Below are 17,970 nucleotides of genomic sequence, written 5' to 3'. Positions count from 1 at the left end.
ATAACTCCCTGTTTGGCAACATGTACTTTCAGAAGTCAATAAAAGGTAATTTGAGGAAAGAGCAGCTGAGGGGATCAGGGGTTTTCTTGAGGGTGTGACTTCTGAGCTGAGCTGTGAGAATTCTGAAATATGGAGATGAATAGGGGGTGTGTTTCAGATATGGAGATAGGGAATGCTGTCATGCAGTGAAGTATGTGATAGGGAGTAAGATAAATAAACTTGGAAGGTAGATTGGGGCCAGATTTAAGAGAGTCTTGGACTTATATTATATCCCAGAAGTAATAGGGAGCCACAGAAAGCTTTCTAAGCAATGAGATGATGGGCAGATCTTGGAACATGCCTTAAGAATATTATCATGGCAGTTATGGGAAGGGAATTTAAATTAATTTTAAAAGGGAAGGAAATAATCACCTCTATAATACCTAGTATGTGCTAGGCCTGTGTGAATCACTTTTATTAATGTTATTTCATTTCATTCTCACCACAGCCTTGCAAGGTAGGTGTTGTTCTGTTATTATCTCCCATTTTTCAGTTGAACAAACTGAGGCAAACAGTGCTTAGGTGATTTGCCCAGAATCACACAGCTAGTGCCTGAGGCCGTATTTAAATTTGGACTTCTAAGCTAGTGCTCTTCCCACTGCACCACTGTGCAGGCCATTAGAATATTTAGGCAAGAAGTGATAAAGACCCAAACTGGGAGAGTGACGTGGTAAGTAGATGGAAGGAGACTGATTGTAAAAGGTCAAATGAACCGGACTTGGCAGCTAATGCAGTGACCTGTCAAAATAGGGAAGTTGGAAGGAAGGGTTTTTGAGAAAGGGCCAGTTCTTGATAATTTGTAGTCTGGAAATGTCGATTTTGACATATTCTCAGAATTTTCAGTTCACGATGATCAGCAGTTAGTTGCAGTTGAAGAGCTAATTCAGGAGAAATAAGGGCTTTTCTAGCTCAAATTGTTCTTTCCCCTAACACGTCTCTACTGATGACAGGATAATACCACCCTTCCGAGGACCTGGAGATGCAGCTCAGGAGTTGTTAGCCAGCCCTCCCACTATCCACTCATCTGCCAAATCTTGCTTCTATTTCCCCAGGATCCTTTACATCCATTCTCTTTCTTCTTGCTACTCATTTGCTCCCGATTTGCCCCCTTCCTTTGAGGTTCAGCTCATGTCCCATATCTTGATCTGCCCCCTTTCTTTCTCCTCTCCCTTCACTCCCTTACTATTCTTCAGTATCTACCCCTCCTGGAGATTCTTTGGAGATATTTTGTATTTATTTATTCTTTTCATATTGCTTCATCCTCAAGAGAAAGAATTTGTAAACTTACAATTTGTAAAAGGTAGCAACTTTACTTGGGTAAATCTGTACGGACTTTGTCTTTGTGCCCCAGTATGCAGCAAGCACTTAATAAATACTAAATTAATGAATGAGTAAGGATTTGAGAGTCAGCTGTATATAGGAGAGTCAATGCTTTTCATTAGTTCTTTTTGATTTCAACTTTGGCTTTATGTTTTACATTTGGGGACAATCTGGTTTACAAATTTTAACAGTAACCTAGTCTGTTGGTTACTGTTCTACTTTGGAAGAAACTCAACTTGTCACACAAAATAGAAGAATCATATGACTCTTGGGGGCCACCTGGTATAATCCCTGTATTTTAGATCAGGAAACAAGTTAAGTAACTTTTCTAAGGTCCTGTAGAGAGCCATCCTCAGAGGCGGGATTTGAACCAGAGTCTTCTCACTTTGTGCTCGGAGAAGGAAGAGCGGAGCTTTGGCTGGTGCGGTTGGAGTAAGATGCGTATGGATAATGTTCAGCATTGCTAACTGCTGTTGATTCAGCGAACATTTATTCAGAGACTCTGAGCCCTCTGCTAGGTCCTGGGGGAATTATAGAAAACACGGCAACGTCTCTGCCCTCATGGAGTTTCTCATGCAGAGTTAAAACCTCCCTACGAGGTAGAATGTAAAAGTCCAATGGTACCATTGCCCAAGAGCCTTGGGTAAGGACAGATGGCCGTTGCGGTGCATGGAAGTCTGGGAAGAGATTGAAAGCATTAACTTAATTACCTCTGAAAATGATCTCCACCAAGCAGATCTTTTTAATTCTCCTTAGAAAATATGTCGAGCATTAAGGTCGAGGATTATCGGTGCTCTAAAACTCTACGCACATATGTTCACCTAGATATGTCTCCAAGGTCCAAATAATTTTTGAGTGTAAGGTACATTTTTATCCACATTTCCCTGGTTTTCATGGCATCCAGTCAGAGACACACACAGCATGGTGGAGGGGAGAGGATCCTTGTTTTCTAGGATTATTCATTTATCAGTCGGTATCCTGGGTCTCCAACAATCGAAAGAGACCAGAGTTACAATTAGGTGAGCTATGGAGGGGCACCCAGGGAGATACTGTATGCAACTTGATGATAGTGGGACTTCTCTAGTTGCTTTTCTGGAAACCCAAGGAAGAAAAATTGAACTCATGAAAGACTTTAAAATTGCCTATATGAAGGCATATGCACATAATGAGCACAATGAGAAAAACTTTTTTTTTCTTCCTTTGATAGTTGCAGGAATATCCAGAGGTCTATGAGACCATTTTAGGGAGTCTACAAAGACAAAACTCTATTAATCACAATATTTTATTTTGTAATATTTTGATATGTACATAATAATTTACATTTAAATATTTTTAAATATTTTAATTTGTAATATGATAAATGTTAAGAGAATCACACAACCTGAAAGCTCTTTGAAAGAAAGAGTCCCCAATGGTTTTTCTTCACATAAAAAATACTGAGACAGTCTTTATTCTTACTTATACCAAGTCAAATGATTTCTGCAAAAAAAAGACAAAAGCATATTGTCACTGGGCTTTTTTCTATTTTTTCTTTTTTGTCATTAGACTTATGGAGCCATATTTGTTCACTGCAAGTCTTGCTGGGTTTCTCTGAATTCATCATGTTTGTCATTTTTTATAACCTAATAATATTCCATTACAGTCACATCACTATTTGTCTAACCATTTCTAAGTAATGGAGGCCACTTTTATCTCTTCTTTTACCCCTCCCCCTCATTTTTTTTGGTTAAAACAAAAGATTACACTCTAGATGTTTTTGTAATATGGGTCTTTTCCCTGGGTCCTAAGCCTCTTGGGGATATATGCCCAGAGGTAAGAGGTAGTTCCAAATTGCTTTCCAAAACAATTGAAAAAAAATCCACAACTCTATCAAAATGTGCAGTAATATCACTGTTCTCCCTCAGACCCACAAATAATCAGTATTTTCCTCTTTTTTCATCTTTTGAGTCCTTCAGAGTTGTATTTTGCATATTTCTTAGTAGCGATTTGGAGACCTTTCACATGGCTCCTTAGATTTGTTGCTCAGTTGCTTTTCTGTAAGGTCTAACTCTTAGAGAGCCCATTTGGGGTTTTCTTGGGAAAGATGCTAGAATGGTTTGCCATTTCCTTCTCCAGCTCATTTTACAGATGAAGAAACTGAGGCAAGTGGGGTTAAGTGACTTACCCAGAGCCACACATAGGAAGTCTCTGAGCTGGATTTGAAATCCAGAAGATGACCCTTCCTGACTTCAGCCCAGCACTCTATCTATTGTGCCATCTACTTAATAGTTTACATTTCTTTAATTTAAAATGGCTGCTTATCATCTATTGCAAAATCCCCATTTGTATCAATTCCCTATAAACTTGAGAGATCTTTGTAGGAGATTGTAATTTACACAGCTTACTCTCCCAAATTCTTGCATCATTATAGTGTTGAATGATACACTAGAATGATCCAAGAGTGAGCTAAGAGACTCTAAGAATCAGAAAGACAGATGTTGCCTTGTCCAAACTTTAGATGTACTCCAAGTGCTCTCTCCATGGAAAGCACTTAATTAAAAAAAAAAAATCAATGAATCCATGAGTGGTAGTTAACATGTAGTGTATTAAAAAGGAAAAGTGGGTTGCCCTTGGAAACTGTAGAAAAAATGAGAATAAAGTTTAAAGATGTAGCTTTGGAAGAGAAAAATCCCATCCCTAAATTTTCTTTGTGTCATTTCTTTGTTCTGCCTTTCTCTGTTTCATTGTGTTTCTATCTTTCTCTCTGTTTCTGTCTCTGTGTCTCTGTCTCTGTCTCTCTCTTTCTCTCTCTCCCTTTTTCTACCTCGCCTTTTACTCTTTGTATTTTGGTAGCAAAGTGTGAACCTGAATATGTCCAAATGCAACTAGGATCATCAGATTTCTTGGTTTATTTCTCTGCCAAATTGAATGTTAGCTTCTCCTCTACTCTCTGTAGTTCCATTTTCTCTTTGTTATTTTTATTTATTATCATGGAGGTGGAAGGAAGAAAAGTCCTAGGCACACAAAAATGAGAATGAACATGAGACTGTGTCTAGGAGAAGATCTTTATGTGAATATCCCATATAAAATCATAAAGAAACTGGAGATTTTGTGTGTGTGTGTGGGGGGTGGTATCCTATTAGCCTTGTCAGTACTATTTGCTATTATTTCAAAAGCCAAAAAAATTTGTTTCCAAATTTGAAATAAAAAAATAGTCATTTTTTTAAAATTTAAATTTGGAAACAAATTTGAAACACTGCACAGGTTTTTGGCTTCTGGAACTTCTTATGAGTTTTAGGTTAGGTTCTATAGGTCACTATACTGTGACTTTCCATACAACCCTCTGGGAAATGGATTTCACAAATGTAGTTCACAGAGTAACATTTCTTTTTCCAATCCCATTCCCTACCCTCATCCTCCCCAAAATGAAGTTTCTTTTTCCTAAGCATTGTGGGAAATGGAGTCTATACAAATGTTCTCTCTACATGTATTGCCTATGAAGGGGGTCATTGCCTTGTCCCTTTACTCTCTTGAAATAGATGGGAGAAGACTCGACTCTTGAACCCTGTAGTTTCTGCTCTGTTCCTTTCCCTTTCCATACATTGCTCCAGAGCCCGTTCCTCACTTTCTCTCTCTGGGGATCTGAATGATATCTTTTCCTCAGTGGACCCTCAAGGTGTTTTTGGTTGTTTGCCTTGTTCAAAGTCATCTGAGAGTCACTGTCTCTGACCAGACTTATATTAAAAAAGATTTTTGGTGAATATCATCAGAGAAAAGGGAATTAGGTGGTCCTGCAAGGGCAGTTTTCCTCCAGCCCAGAGAGCCTAATGTCCTTATCTAACAGTTACCCATTAAAGAGAAAGCAATATTCTTTCCCACATCGTTCCATTTGCATTTCAAAAGCAACCCTGTGGCTCACCGCTCTCTGTAGGGCAGGTAAGGGCTGTCTTTGCCCTGGACTGTTATTGTAGCCGCACTGATGACATTCTGATTACCAGGCTTCCCTTCCCAAGTCTCGTTGACTGGTTTTCTGAAGCGTGTGCCATTCAGCTGCCATTTGTTTTTTATTTCGTGTCGTCAAAACTTCCCCAGTTATAGCTTACCTTCCATAATTTGCATTTAGATTGGCAGCCCCATGATGGGATTTAGGAGAGACTCGAGGCTGTCCCAACAACAAATACAATTAGAAGTCATCTGCTTTGGGGAGGATTTCTGCACATGCTGAGCATCAATTTCATGTGGATTTGTATGAATCTCTTTCAGAGGATTGTGTTTTCTAACTTTGTCCTCAGATTCAGGGAGTACGCCTTGCCATCTTTTTTCTCCTGAAGGGCAGATTTCGGGTTTTTAACCCTTCTCAGGAAGCTGAGATCATCTGGTTTTGGATATTACAAGCTTCTTGCAGGACAGGAGTTGTGATGATGCTACGGGGTTGACCCATGAAGTAACAAGTAATATTATTTTATTTTAAATAACATATATATCACACTATATTACATGTAGATATTGTATATATAGTGTGTGTGATGTAATGCATTTGATAATGATGAATAATGATACCCTTCTTAATTCCTTCATGGTCAGTGAGTGGATAAATTCATCGTCTTCATTTCCTACAGCATTCACTGGAGAAGGGGAGGGAGGGAGAGAAGTTCTCTGGATCATATTTAGTATAATACTAGTAAGGACTGCACTCAGTGCATTTATTAAACACCTACTATATACCAAGATTGGGCTAAGTGCTTTGCAAATTTATTTCTTTTGCTCTTCATAATTACCATAGGAGATAGGTGCAATTATTATCTCCACTTTATAATTGAAGAAACTGAGGCAGTTTGTGACTTTCTTAGGGTCATAGTACTAAATCATCTGAGGTCAAATGTAGATTCAGGTCTTTCTGAATCATTCTGAGTTTTTGAACCTCCAAGCCTTGCCATGTCCAAGCCCACCTCCATGTCTTTAGTCCGCTGACACCGTTCTGAACCTTCTTGTGTAACCCAAGAATCTCTGTGCCTTTCTATCTGTTCTGCTCCCCAAACTGGAGTAGGAGCTCTCTGAAGGCAGGGATTGTGTTGTTTTTGCTGTTTGTAGCTAGCATTTAGCCCCGTGCGTAGCATAGAGCAAGCTCTTGCTAAACACTTTTGCATTCATTCATTATGTGTGTGCTTGTATTTTGTATACTATACATGTGTATACACATGTGTAAGCATCAGATTTTTGCTTGTTTCGCTTATGCATTCTTAAATCCTTCCCTGTTACTTTGCAGCCCTCCCCCATAGCTTGATGGCCCTAAGGTTTGTAGATCCTTGATTAGATAGTAGATAATGTCAAAAGTTTGGATTCTCCTGAGCTCTCATATTAAAAAACCACATTAAAATATGATGTATTTATACCTACGAACCACTTTCCCCTTTTCTCCCCTATTAAGACTGAAAACTCAAAGTAAGACTGTTGAAGTATATCAAGAGGGGGCCATCCTGACCTCTAGATCTAATTGGATCTCCATCTATGGTTAAAGATCTCAGATGAGCTATTGCCGAGCATTCTGGGTCCTACTAGAAAGGATGCTAGTCAGCCTTTACATAATGGATGTTCAGAATACATTTCCGAAATTTCAACACAAATTCTGAAATTCCCCTGAGAATCTTTCCCTTGGAAGATTGTTTCTTTGGTGACATAAAACTAAGGAGATGGGAATTGGGTTGGGATGGCCACAGAGAAGATCAGTTGGGTAATTCCTCAGTGACTTAATGACTTATTAAAGAGAGATGAGGAAGAGAAGTCAAGGAGAAAGTACCACAAGATGACACAATCTTATGACTCTTGATGCAAGATCTTGGGGCTTTTTTCAGTTGCATGCAAAGCATTTGTTTCTGCTGCAATGAAGGGACAGGTGAGCAGAAGCCCCATATGCCGGAGTCAGGACTTCCTGTTTCCAAGTGGAAAGCCAATCAATAACATTTATTAAGCATCCACTATATGAACCTTCAGGGCCCGGCACAATATTTTAGAAGAAAAATTATTAAACATTAAAAGAACATAACCAAGATTAGGGGGTATGATAAGGTCATCTCGAGGTATCTGGAAAAATCATTTCTGGGAACTCCTTCATTCCCCATCAGTGCCAAATATAGAAGGGAGTCTGAACTCTGATTTGCTTCATGTTATCCTTTTGGGTATTTGACACACCAGATACCACATCAAAGCTTTCCAAGATTTGCACAAAAAAGAAAGAAAAAGAAAAAAGGAGGGGCTTGAATGAATGCGCCTTTGAAACAAATTAAAGATGCAAAAGAGTAGGGTCTGTTGTGCTTAAATTTGGGGGCTAAGATTGGACAGTTAAGGCTGTCGCTTGGTAAAATTCTGATAGGATTGCTGCCAGGGAAGGTGTATTAACTATCGCCTGCACACTGGGAGATGATGATGCTCAGTGTCCAAAAACAACCGAAGACCAAACCAAAAAGCACATTTGCCCTTTATAGGTGGGAAAAATATTTTATGGAAAGACTAATAAATACAAGTCTAGATCTTTTTCACCTTACATGAAAAGCTAAATTTTTCCAGTGCTTTGCACAGTGTATGGCACATAGTAGATATTTAATAAATGTGTATTGATTGACTGACTGCAAACAGATGATCATATTCTAGAGAGATTGTCCAGAGGATGAGAATCTGACTCTCAGACCTGCTGGTTAAGAGAATTACATATAGCAATTTGCAGACCTTACGAGCCTCGTGGAAGGATAGTTTATTTTATGGCTATTAGCCATTAACTATAAAGTGCTATGTAATTATTGGCTGTTATCAATGTCAATCTATCTACCCTTAAAAATAAAAGTGAAATAAGAATGTTGGGGATCCTGATTTCAGAATGCAGCCATTGGTCATTATAAAGTCTTTACTGACCTTTTCACTGATATTTATCATCGTTCTGATAGTTCTTTGTGTCTTTTTTTTTTTTTTTTATTTTTAGACCTCATCAGAAAGACCGCACAAGGAAAATTCGAATACATAAAGAGTGATTATCAGAAGGTAATGGTCTTTTCAGTCTCTGCATGTCATTTGTGTTTTTCAAAGTCGGCATGTGCTTTGTCTCACTTGAAATCAGAGCTGATCCCGTAAATGACTCAGACTAGATTTACGTCTGGTGCCCATTTCGACTTCACCTGTTTGTGGGAAAGTTGAGTTTATGGCCTTTCAGAGTACTAGTCAAAGCTCCATTACTGGAATATGTTACATTTCCCAAACTAATAAAATATTTTAAAAGCAGGATCTAAAAGCAAAACTTTGTCCAGAGTGGATTAATTTCAGATTGAAATTCCATAGGTATTGATTCGGCATCACTTGGCAAGGTATACCCCCCGTTCTGGGTAAGATGAAGCTTCACAATGATACTTCTGTTCCTTTAATCTCAAGTTGATTATTAGTGTCTTTTGGGCTTGGGAGGTGGGATAGGAGTGAGGGGTGCCCAAAGTTTGTGTGTCCTGGGTGGTAAGGTCCCCAATCAGCTGTCGTGTCCTATTTATGGGTCCTTTCTTCTTTTTATGTGACATTAAATATCAACATAATATCTGAATAATGTCACCTGAAAAAGGAAACTGCTCAGGAGCTGAGCTGGTACTTAGTGAAAGTCAGCGAGGTGCTTTTAAAAAGGGAGCCACTGACTTATTTAAATGACTGGTGTGTCCCAGGAGGGCAGAAATTCTAAAGGGACCACTCCTGGGGGCCGCCAAGTGAAGCACCCCCAGTTACTGAACAGTGATACTCAGGAAAACACACACACACACACACACACACACACACACACACATTCAGCAACTCCTGGGAGAAGTTTATAGGACGCCTGTGCTATGGAAAAGGAGATTGCAGAAGAGATAAATCCCCTTTTCCCCAGGACACTAAGCCCCTTCCTGGCAGCAAAGCGGGCGTCCACTTAGGAAGGTATGTTTGCCATTTTTAGGCCCCTAGTTTTGTTTACGTATCTGAAAAATGTGTATCTGTTTCGACCCAACCCCTTGCCTCTTCGCTGTGTTTTCCCTTAAAGAATTAACTGGTCCAGCAGTTGCAGCCTGCAACAACTGGTTTGCCTCCCAGCAACTGGTTCAGGCTTGTGAGAGGATGCTGGGACCGGACCCTAAGATGGGAGAGGAGGAGTTTGTACCACTCGGGGGCTGCTGAAGCTGATGGACCACGGTCATAGTTTGAAATGCTAAAATAAATGAGACATTTTAAAAGCAAATTTAAGGCTCTCAGTTAAGAACCCGGGTCTAGGAGACAGTTCTAAAATATGGAAATGGCCCTGATGGGCCTTGGAGGCAAGATTCTGGATTTTAGGAAGAGACACCAGTTAACTCCTGAGCTAGGAGAATTGATGTCGTTGGTCTGGTGGTAGAGCTGGGCTCTGCCGGCCTTCAAGGAGACCCAGGGCCTGACTCCTTCCAAGCCCACCCCCTAACTGGGTCAGCAACAACAATATGGCCGGATATGTTAGAGGCCACGGACCTGAGCTTGAGAAAAAGCATTGAATTAGATCATTTGCCCTCCATAGAATGGCTAAAGGCCCTATAGTCGACCGGTGGCAGCAATACGTTCGCTGGCTGCTTTGGGAGCCTTCTGCCCCTTCCTAGGGAGACTGTCTGATGGCATTGTGAGCCCTGCCCAAGTGGGGTCTGGTGCGAAGAGGGCCAGACTGGGATCAGGAAGCCCAGGTTTAACCCCCCCCAGACTTCCCTTCCTAAAGTGAATAACGAGACATTCTCTATCGCTTCTGGAACTTGTGACAAAACGTAAGGATGGGGTCGGGGCCGTCTGCTGTAGTTTCTGGGATAGAGGGAAGTTTCCCAGGAGAAAAACATTCCCTCTACCGAAGCAGACGGTGCCCTTGTCTCCGATGTAGCGTTTCAGAAGCTGAGAGGTTAAGTGCTGGCTCAGTCGCACAGCCCGGATGTGTCGGAGTAGGATGTGAATCCAGGGCTTCCCGGCTTTGGGGCTCACGCTCCTTCCACTACGCCATGTGGGGTTCCTGGTTTAACATACACCCATCCCTGCCCACATGCTTATATGCCTACACATACATAGTACACACACACACACACACACACACACACACACACACACACAGACACACACACACACATATTGATACTTAAAAACCACTGCTGCTTCCAAAAAGTCCTCCCCTCCACACACCCTTATTATGCCAGAAAGGAGCCTGAAGAAAATAAACTAACACATTTTCTGTTTTTTTAACCTGAGGCCTTCTAGCACTAGCAGGTGCATATGTGTCATTAGCAGTCTTCTGGAATCAAGATTAATTATTATATCTGAAGCCGCATTAATTAATGCACGAGCCTTGTGGCTTGTGTTTCCTTTTAAATAAGTTTTCCTTCTGCCTCGGGTTATGGCTCTTTGAGGGCCATCTTCCACCTTTTTTCCTTTTGTCTCTGCTATAAGTGCAGACCGGGTTCGTAAATAACCGTCCCTTCCCCTCCATTTCCAGCCCCCATCCCACCTGGGGTTACTTGAGTTTTTGCCACCTAACCTTGTACCTCATTACCTTTATTATACTGTTCCCAGTAGCAAATAATCTAATCTACTCAGGGCTTAAGGAGGGTTTGTGGTCATAGAAGGATGATTCATTCTGTATTCATACTTAAGAAAGTCTAAGGATCCTTTGAAGCCATTAGAGGCTTTAAGAAAGTCCCACATTGAGGGGATAAGAGTGACGTCTTACCCTTGATCACAAAAGGGCTATCTGGGAAATTGCCCCTTAATAAGATATTATAGTGCCAAGATAGGCTGAGTCACATATAGATATACAGGTCCGAGTCTCCTCTGACACTTGCTGGCAATGGGGCCTGAGCAGTTATTTAACCCTTCACAATCATAGTAACTCTCCAAGGTTCTAATTGTGGCAGGATCGCAGACCTGTATTAGTAGGGCAGCCTGAAGGTAGCTTTACAAACCACTCCAGGAGCTCCGCCAAGGAAACCCTAAATGGGGTCAGGAAAAGCTGGACGTAACTAAAACTATTGAATTAGTAGGAGAAGTTTTCTTCATGGAGAATCCTCTGAACCACTTAAGTAATAAGTCTCTACCTCCAAGAATAGTATGACTATAAAATGGACTGATTTTTTTTTTTTAGGAGACAAACAAAACCAACCGATAATTGTCATCTTTGGAGACTAGATATTTATTTTAGAGTTGTCCAGGAGATTGGATTAGATCAGTTCAAATAAAGCATTTGTTGAGCATTCACTAAGTACCATACATTGTGCTAAATTGGAAATAAAGCAAAAAATAAACTTTAATTTCTTACCCTCAAGGAGCTTACACTCCAATGGGGTAAGGCAACGAATACATAAAAGGCAGCTGGAAAGTTGAGATCGGGAGGGTGATTTGGGCAGGAACCTACCTGTCAGAGAAGGCAGCTTTAAGAATGGAGGCTGGGAGAGGCTTTACCTTCAATGCTGTTATTCATTTAGCTTGAACACTCCTCTTAGTGATTGGATTGGATTTTATTTGCCTTTGATCCATTTAAAAAGAAGCAGTGAACGTTGCCACCACAGAGACTGTGCAAAAGTTCCCATCTCAGGGTCCAAAAGATCTCCCAGGAAGCCAGCAAACTTTTCTGCCAGAGCAATCCATACCTATGGAATAAGTGTATCGCGCATCGGGGTGCTAGCTGGGATAGAGCCTGGAATCCAGAAGGGATGAGTCCAAAACCCGTACTAGCTGTGTGATTCTGGGCAATTCACCTGCCCCTATTTACCTCACTTTCCCCAGCTATAAAATGATCTGGAGCAGGAAATGGCAAACCACTCCAATATCTCTGCCAAGAAAAGCCCAAATGGGGTCAGGAAGAATCAGACATGGCAACAGCTCTTATAGCAGGGTCAGCACTCACTTGACTGTAGAAGTGCTGATTTTAATTTTAATTTTTTCAAATTCAGCACCATTATCTTCTAGTCACATCCTGGATATATTATAGTAATGAAATGTATCATCTTTGGATTTTTGTTGGCAAAACCCCAAATAAATGTCCTTTAACCTGTCAGACTCAATTACAAGTGAATCCAAGGGGAATCTGTTGGTTTTTCTTTTCAGTCTGTTGATCACTTTCATTGGAAATCTTGAATTGCCTTGTGATTAATTCCCCATTCATCATGAGTATAAGAGCTTTCCCTTTTATAGTCTATTTCCACTGATCATCTGTCCACTTTATTTTTTTTTCCTGGATCCATGTTTAATATTTAAGTTTTCCTTGTTTATTTAATCATTGTTGCTTTTTTCCCCTAAAGTTTCTTCTTGGACCAGATCCCGTCTTATTTTAATTTCCTACCAATGCTTTTAATTAGGCTTTGTTTTACTTTGATAGTTAAGATTCTTTAATATTCATGAAGATTATAATTGGGTTGATAATGATTGGTTACCTGTATCTGAATAAGGTAAGTCAACTTCATTGTTCTTTCTGAGGTCAGGATGATCCATACTAGTCTTTGACATCCACCTTGCCTTGCCTGAGAACAACCGATTCAGGGGTTCCATAAAGAACACTCTCTTGGTATATTCAGACTGATGAGTACCTTAAGAAGTGTTTATTAAGTGAAGAAATGAAGACATTTGGAGTTTCTTGCCCCCTCTGGCAATTATTGAGTGCCTATTGTGTACCTGCCCCAGCATTACTTTTAGTGCTGTGGATGAATCAAAGAATTAAAAGTTATAATTCCCATGTTCAAAGAATGGTATCTACAGACCCTGAAGAAGAAGAAGCTCCAAATCAGATTGCTGCTTCTGGGTTTCTATTGTTCCTTTATATGACATAACCAGTTCAACTTTAAAAAGAAAGAAACAAAAATAAAAAATCTCAAAGGGGTTATTTGACTCAATTGAGGAAAACATCTTCTTTTGCTAAGATTTAACTATTGTTTGCAAATGGTATTTTTGAAATTTTAGACTTTTTTGGAAAGCTTTTAGGTGGCCAGAATAGACTATTTGATACTTGGAAACTGGATCTGTCAGACTCTATCCTCCATCTGCAGAAGGACTAGGGCTTTGGGGCCTGTGCTGCCATTGCAGGAGACATGATAGGTTCATCACTTTATTTGTTGGCTTTTTGACATTCCATAATTCCATGTTCCTATGCTTGTTATTATTATTATTAAAAGAGAACATAGCAGGAGTTCAGATGAGTTAGATCCTCTGAAGCCTGAGGAAGTCATAGTCAGAGTTTTCTGTATTTTTTCTCACCTCATGTTTTGGAGTTCTTTGTTATTATCCTGTTGGGGTAACAATAGAATTATGAGTTTTAGCATATCTACTTTTTATGTCTTTTTCTGTGCCCTAAAACCATCCCCCCAGAATCTCAACACCCCACCCCTCGCCATATCACCTCCTACTTTTTCACAGCAATAGAAAATTGATTGGGTGAATGACATTACTACCTTGTGTCTGAGATGGAGATGAGAGCGAAAGCTCTGACAGTCCCACCAGCCTGGAGAGGTCTGGATTTCAGTGCTGGTGATAGATTGATTGGATTTGTTGCCAAAGGATAAGCCCCCTACAATTCATGTCACCAGGTCCCCTCCAGGGTGATGGATTTGGGGGCTGCAGCAACTCTCAAAGAACATCTCAGAGGAATCCCCATCTGAACTGGAGGAAAGGGGATATCCTCACTACTCATGATCAGAGCTGCTTGAAGCACTTCTGAAGGAGTGAGATAAGGGAGCTTTAGTTGGTTCTTTGTGTGCCAGGCATATGGCACCCACCTCTCCCGCTTTCTTGCTTTTCAGCAGCTGTCCCCTTCCCTGCAAAGCTCTTCCTCTTCACCCCTGCCTCCTGGCTTCCTTCAAGCCTCCACACAGGTCCGAGCTTCCTCAAAGGGTCTCTCCTCGTCACCCCTGCTAGTTCCTTTCCTTTGAGACTACCTCCCCTTCATGTCATATTTATCTTGTACGTTCATAGCTTTTTCCATGTTTTCTTCCCTCATTAGAAAGTTAGTTCCTTGAGGGCAGAGACGGTATGTTTTTCTTTCTTTGTGTCTCCACCCTTAGCACAGTGCCTGGCACATGGTAAGTGTTTAATAAATCTTTGTTGGTGATGATGGAGTCTGTATAGCCCTAAGGAATCTGTAGATAGGTTACAGAAGTATCCATAAATTTGGATGTAAAAAAATTAGACCTTTATTTTTATATAATTGGTTTTCAACCTAATCTTATATATGATTTGCATTTCTGACTCCCATTAGGAACACAAGAGGAAAAAAAAGACTAAGATATATTAATTTGGAGTCTGCGGTAACCATACTTAAACAGTGTATGACAGAAAATCATTTACTGATGGCATTTAGAGAAATTAAAACCTAAAACCGAATACCAAAAGATGTCTCATACTTTGTAAATTCATTACTGTGATCTCTCTTTCTTCTGCATATTTCACACCCTTTTTCCTGTTTTTAACATGGTTTTATGAGTTACCAGGGCCAGTAAAATCCCTTACCTGGTAGCCAATTTTCTGTTTCTGAATTTTGTGTATAAACTTTCCATGTTAGGCCCTTGGTGAAGGCCCATCTGCTTGGGAGAGCTCAGAATGTAAAACTCCATCCAGTGATGAAGAATTGAGAGAACAAGCCATTGTGTTTTTCTGTTTCCCTCACTTTTGTGTCTATTGTTGATCCCTTCTCTCCAAGATAACTTAGTTTTAATTAGACATTAACTATTCCCATGATTTTTCAATTGTGTATTTGTTTGTTTTGTTTCTTGCTGCACGCTTCTTCTGCTTTGACTTCCACAGCCAGAATTTATAGTCTTGACACTAAAGGTAATTGACCCTATCACTATTGTTCTATAGCCATTATGTTGTATTTTTGATGAAAAGCAGCCGAGCGATTTTTGCTAAGATGTCCTGATGTAGTCTTTGTTGTAATGATTTCAATGAAATCTACATGGGTTCTAATTTACTTTGATATCCTCTCTAATATCTAAACCATGACTTTCTTTTTGTTTTAAGTTGTTGTGTTGTTCTACATGTGTATGTATGTATGTATGCATTTTTATATGTGAATTTTGGTCATACATACAGTATTAGAAATAAACTATTCCCTCTAAGTTCATGTTTTTTCAGTGTATGAAGAAATATCATTAGTCTTAACAGTCATTGGAATAGAATAAAAAGTGTGTGCACACACATTCACAAACACACGACTGTTTTTTTATAGCCTCCAAAGTTTTAGTAAGAGAATTAAATAGAAAAAGTAACATAAAATATTGTGTATATCTGTGTTTGGTGCATTTTAAATTTTGTCTTCTGGTTCTTGGGATAGAAAGATTTTCAAAAAACTTATTAAAAGAACTAGAAAAATAATCATGGATATCTATGAGTAAAAAAAATATACTATTAAGGTAACAACTCAGTGTATATCGGGCAGGATTTCTGACAGTGTAGTAGTAGGTCTAGAAGTTGTTACAAAAGTTGTGCTGCACTAAATTTAAAGGGTATTCCAAAAAAGCTCATATGGTTTAAAGTTGGCTCCAGATGAATGGAGGGTCAATGTTGGTTCTCGGGCAGTCCATATAGTTTGGGGATTTTTAACTTTTTCAGCATGAGAGAAAGCAGCTTCAAGTATTCCATTTTCTCTGACTCAGTATTGTTTAGAATTTTCTTTCAAATTACGATGGATGCTCTTAATCAGAAAAAAAAAAAAAAACTCACAGAAAAATCCCCTTTGTTTTTCCCTCCCCTGATGCAAAAAAAAACATTGTTATATTGAGTTGTTCATCAAATGTAAACTACAAACTTCCTAGTTTTCTTATTATGTAAATGGATTGCTTTCAGCAAATAAGTAATTTTATGCATGGATTCCAAGAATGAGATGAATTTTCTGAATTTAGGTACTTTTTTCATGCTATATTTTTGTTATCCTATCCTCTGGGTATAAGGTAGGATGAGTCTGCACTCAGGGAAGATATTATTGAGGCAACTAATTATATGTCCAAATCATCTTGGCTCTTAGGAAAGTAATACTAAATACATGAGCCGCCATATTGGGTCACGTCTGTGATCTCTGCTCTCCAGGATATTTTGTCAGCAGAAACCCAGAGAAATGTACCATGGAGGAAGGGAAAGAGGGGATAACTATATTCCATGTTGTTAGTATTAAAGATGAGATCTTTTCTTGTTTTTTTTTAATAAAACTTAAAATTATTTTTAATCCCAAATTCTCTCCCTTCTATTGAAAAGCCAAGCAATATTGTCTTCATTACATGAGTGAAATCATGGAAAATATATTTCTGTAATAGCAATACTGCAAAAAAGGAAGAAAAATAAAGTGAAAAAATATTTTTCAGTGTGCACTTAAAGTTCGTCAGTTTTCTCAGTGAGTTGTTCTAATCCGTCTCTTCGTTTTGGGGCAGATCATTTTAAAATTCCGCAGTCCCTTTTTTGAATCCATTTGTGCTATCCTTTGGTTTACTGCACCCCTTAAGTTTGCTACGCAATGTGGGAAGCAGTATTTATTTTCCTTCACTTGGGTTGAGGTAAGCATCTCAGGCAGTCTCAAAAACAAGACCCACCCTGTCCTAATTGGCTGAAGTCAGAGCGTTGATCTGTGGGTCTTGGAGTGGAGCATCGTGGTCTCTACTAAAGGCAAAGGGAGCACAGCCACTCAGAAAAGTCCCATCCTCCTTTGTCCCCCCGCAGGATAACTCCTTTCTCTGTTCTCTGGTGGTTTTGAACAACCCAAAGGGGGGATGGTCCAGCGGGGTCTGTGGAATGAGACGGGGGGCAGGCCCTCGCTAACGCCTCCTGTTCCCTCCGTGTGACTGCCAGGTGGTCCACTATGAGCTCGGCTTTCTCATCCTGGCCGGCCTGGGATTGCTGTTTGCCGTGCTGCTGCCCCTCGTGGGGCTGTGCTTCTGCATGTGCCGTTGCTGCAACAACTGCGGAGGGGAGATGCACCAGCGGCAGAAGAAGAACGGGGACTGTCGCCGGCGCGGCTTCGCCACTTCGCTCCTGGTGATTTCCCTGATAATGAGGCAAGTGAGGGAAGGGGCGCCTCCTCCCCGGGGAAGCTTCTGGCTTGGGAAGCCGAAACGTGCTTGGATGTCAGTCTTTTCCCAAGAAACGAGGGCGATAATACTGGGCTCAGGGTGAGCGAGAACCTGTGTCCAAATCCTCCTTCAACCTATTTACCCCTCTGCCAAATGGGATCGTTCTGCCTCTGGGACTTAGCCAGAGAAATCAATGAGATAAAATATACAATAACCCCCCATGTCAGCGCCCTTGTACCCTTTGCGCCTTTCAGCTTTGGACAATTAAAAAACCTCTAAGAGATCTTAGAACTTATCTAAGTCCAGTCTCCTGGCTCGGGGAAAATATCTTGGAAAAGTGACCATGGCATCTCTGACTAAATACTTGAGGCGATGGGGAGCTGGCTAACTTCCTCTGGGCGAGAACTCTTTCCTAGAATACGTTTTGGAATTATTGTAACCGTCCTTCTTCCAGGAGCCAAAATCTTCATTAACTCATTTCCATCCATTGGTCCTGTTTGATCTAAATTTAATAATGGGCATAATGAGAACTGCATTTGTTTGATGGCACATAGCTAGAATTAGTTACCCAGACACATAATAATAA

General features: G+C 40.2%; 1 protein-coding gene across 5 annotated transcripts in view; it reads left to right on the top strand.

The window, feature by feature from the left end:
• The window catches only part of PROM1 (prominin 1), a 132,398-nt gene that overhangs the window by 51,286 nt on the left and 63,142 nt on the right, over positions 1 to 17,970 (top strand). For all 5 annotated transcript variants that reach the window (XM_051964061.1, XM_051964060.1, XM_051964059.1 and 2 more), the window contains exons 3-4: positions 8,312 to 8,370; positions 17,164 to 17,369. In XM_051964061.1, coding sequence (XP_051820021.1) covers positions 8,312 to 8,370; positions 17,164 to 17,369 — 265 coding nt within the window. The remainder of the gene's footprint in view (positions 1 to 8,311; positions 8,371 to 17,163; positions 17,370 to 17,970) is intronic.

This window comes from Antechinus flavipes, chromosome 6, assembly GCF_016432865.1.
Source record: "Antechinus flavipes isolate AdamAnt ecotype Samford, QLD, Australia chromosome 6, AdamAnt_v2, whole genome shotgun sequence".
NCBI lineage: Eukaryota > Metazoa > Chordata > Mammalia > Dasyuromorphia > Dasyuridae > Antechinus > Antechinus flavipes.
The sequence above is the reverse complement of the archived record's forward strand: the minus strand, read 5'-3'. Positions and strand labels throughout refer to the sequence as shown.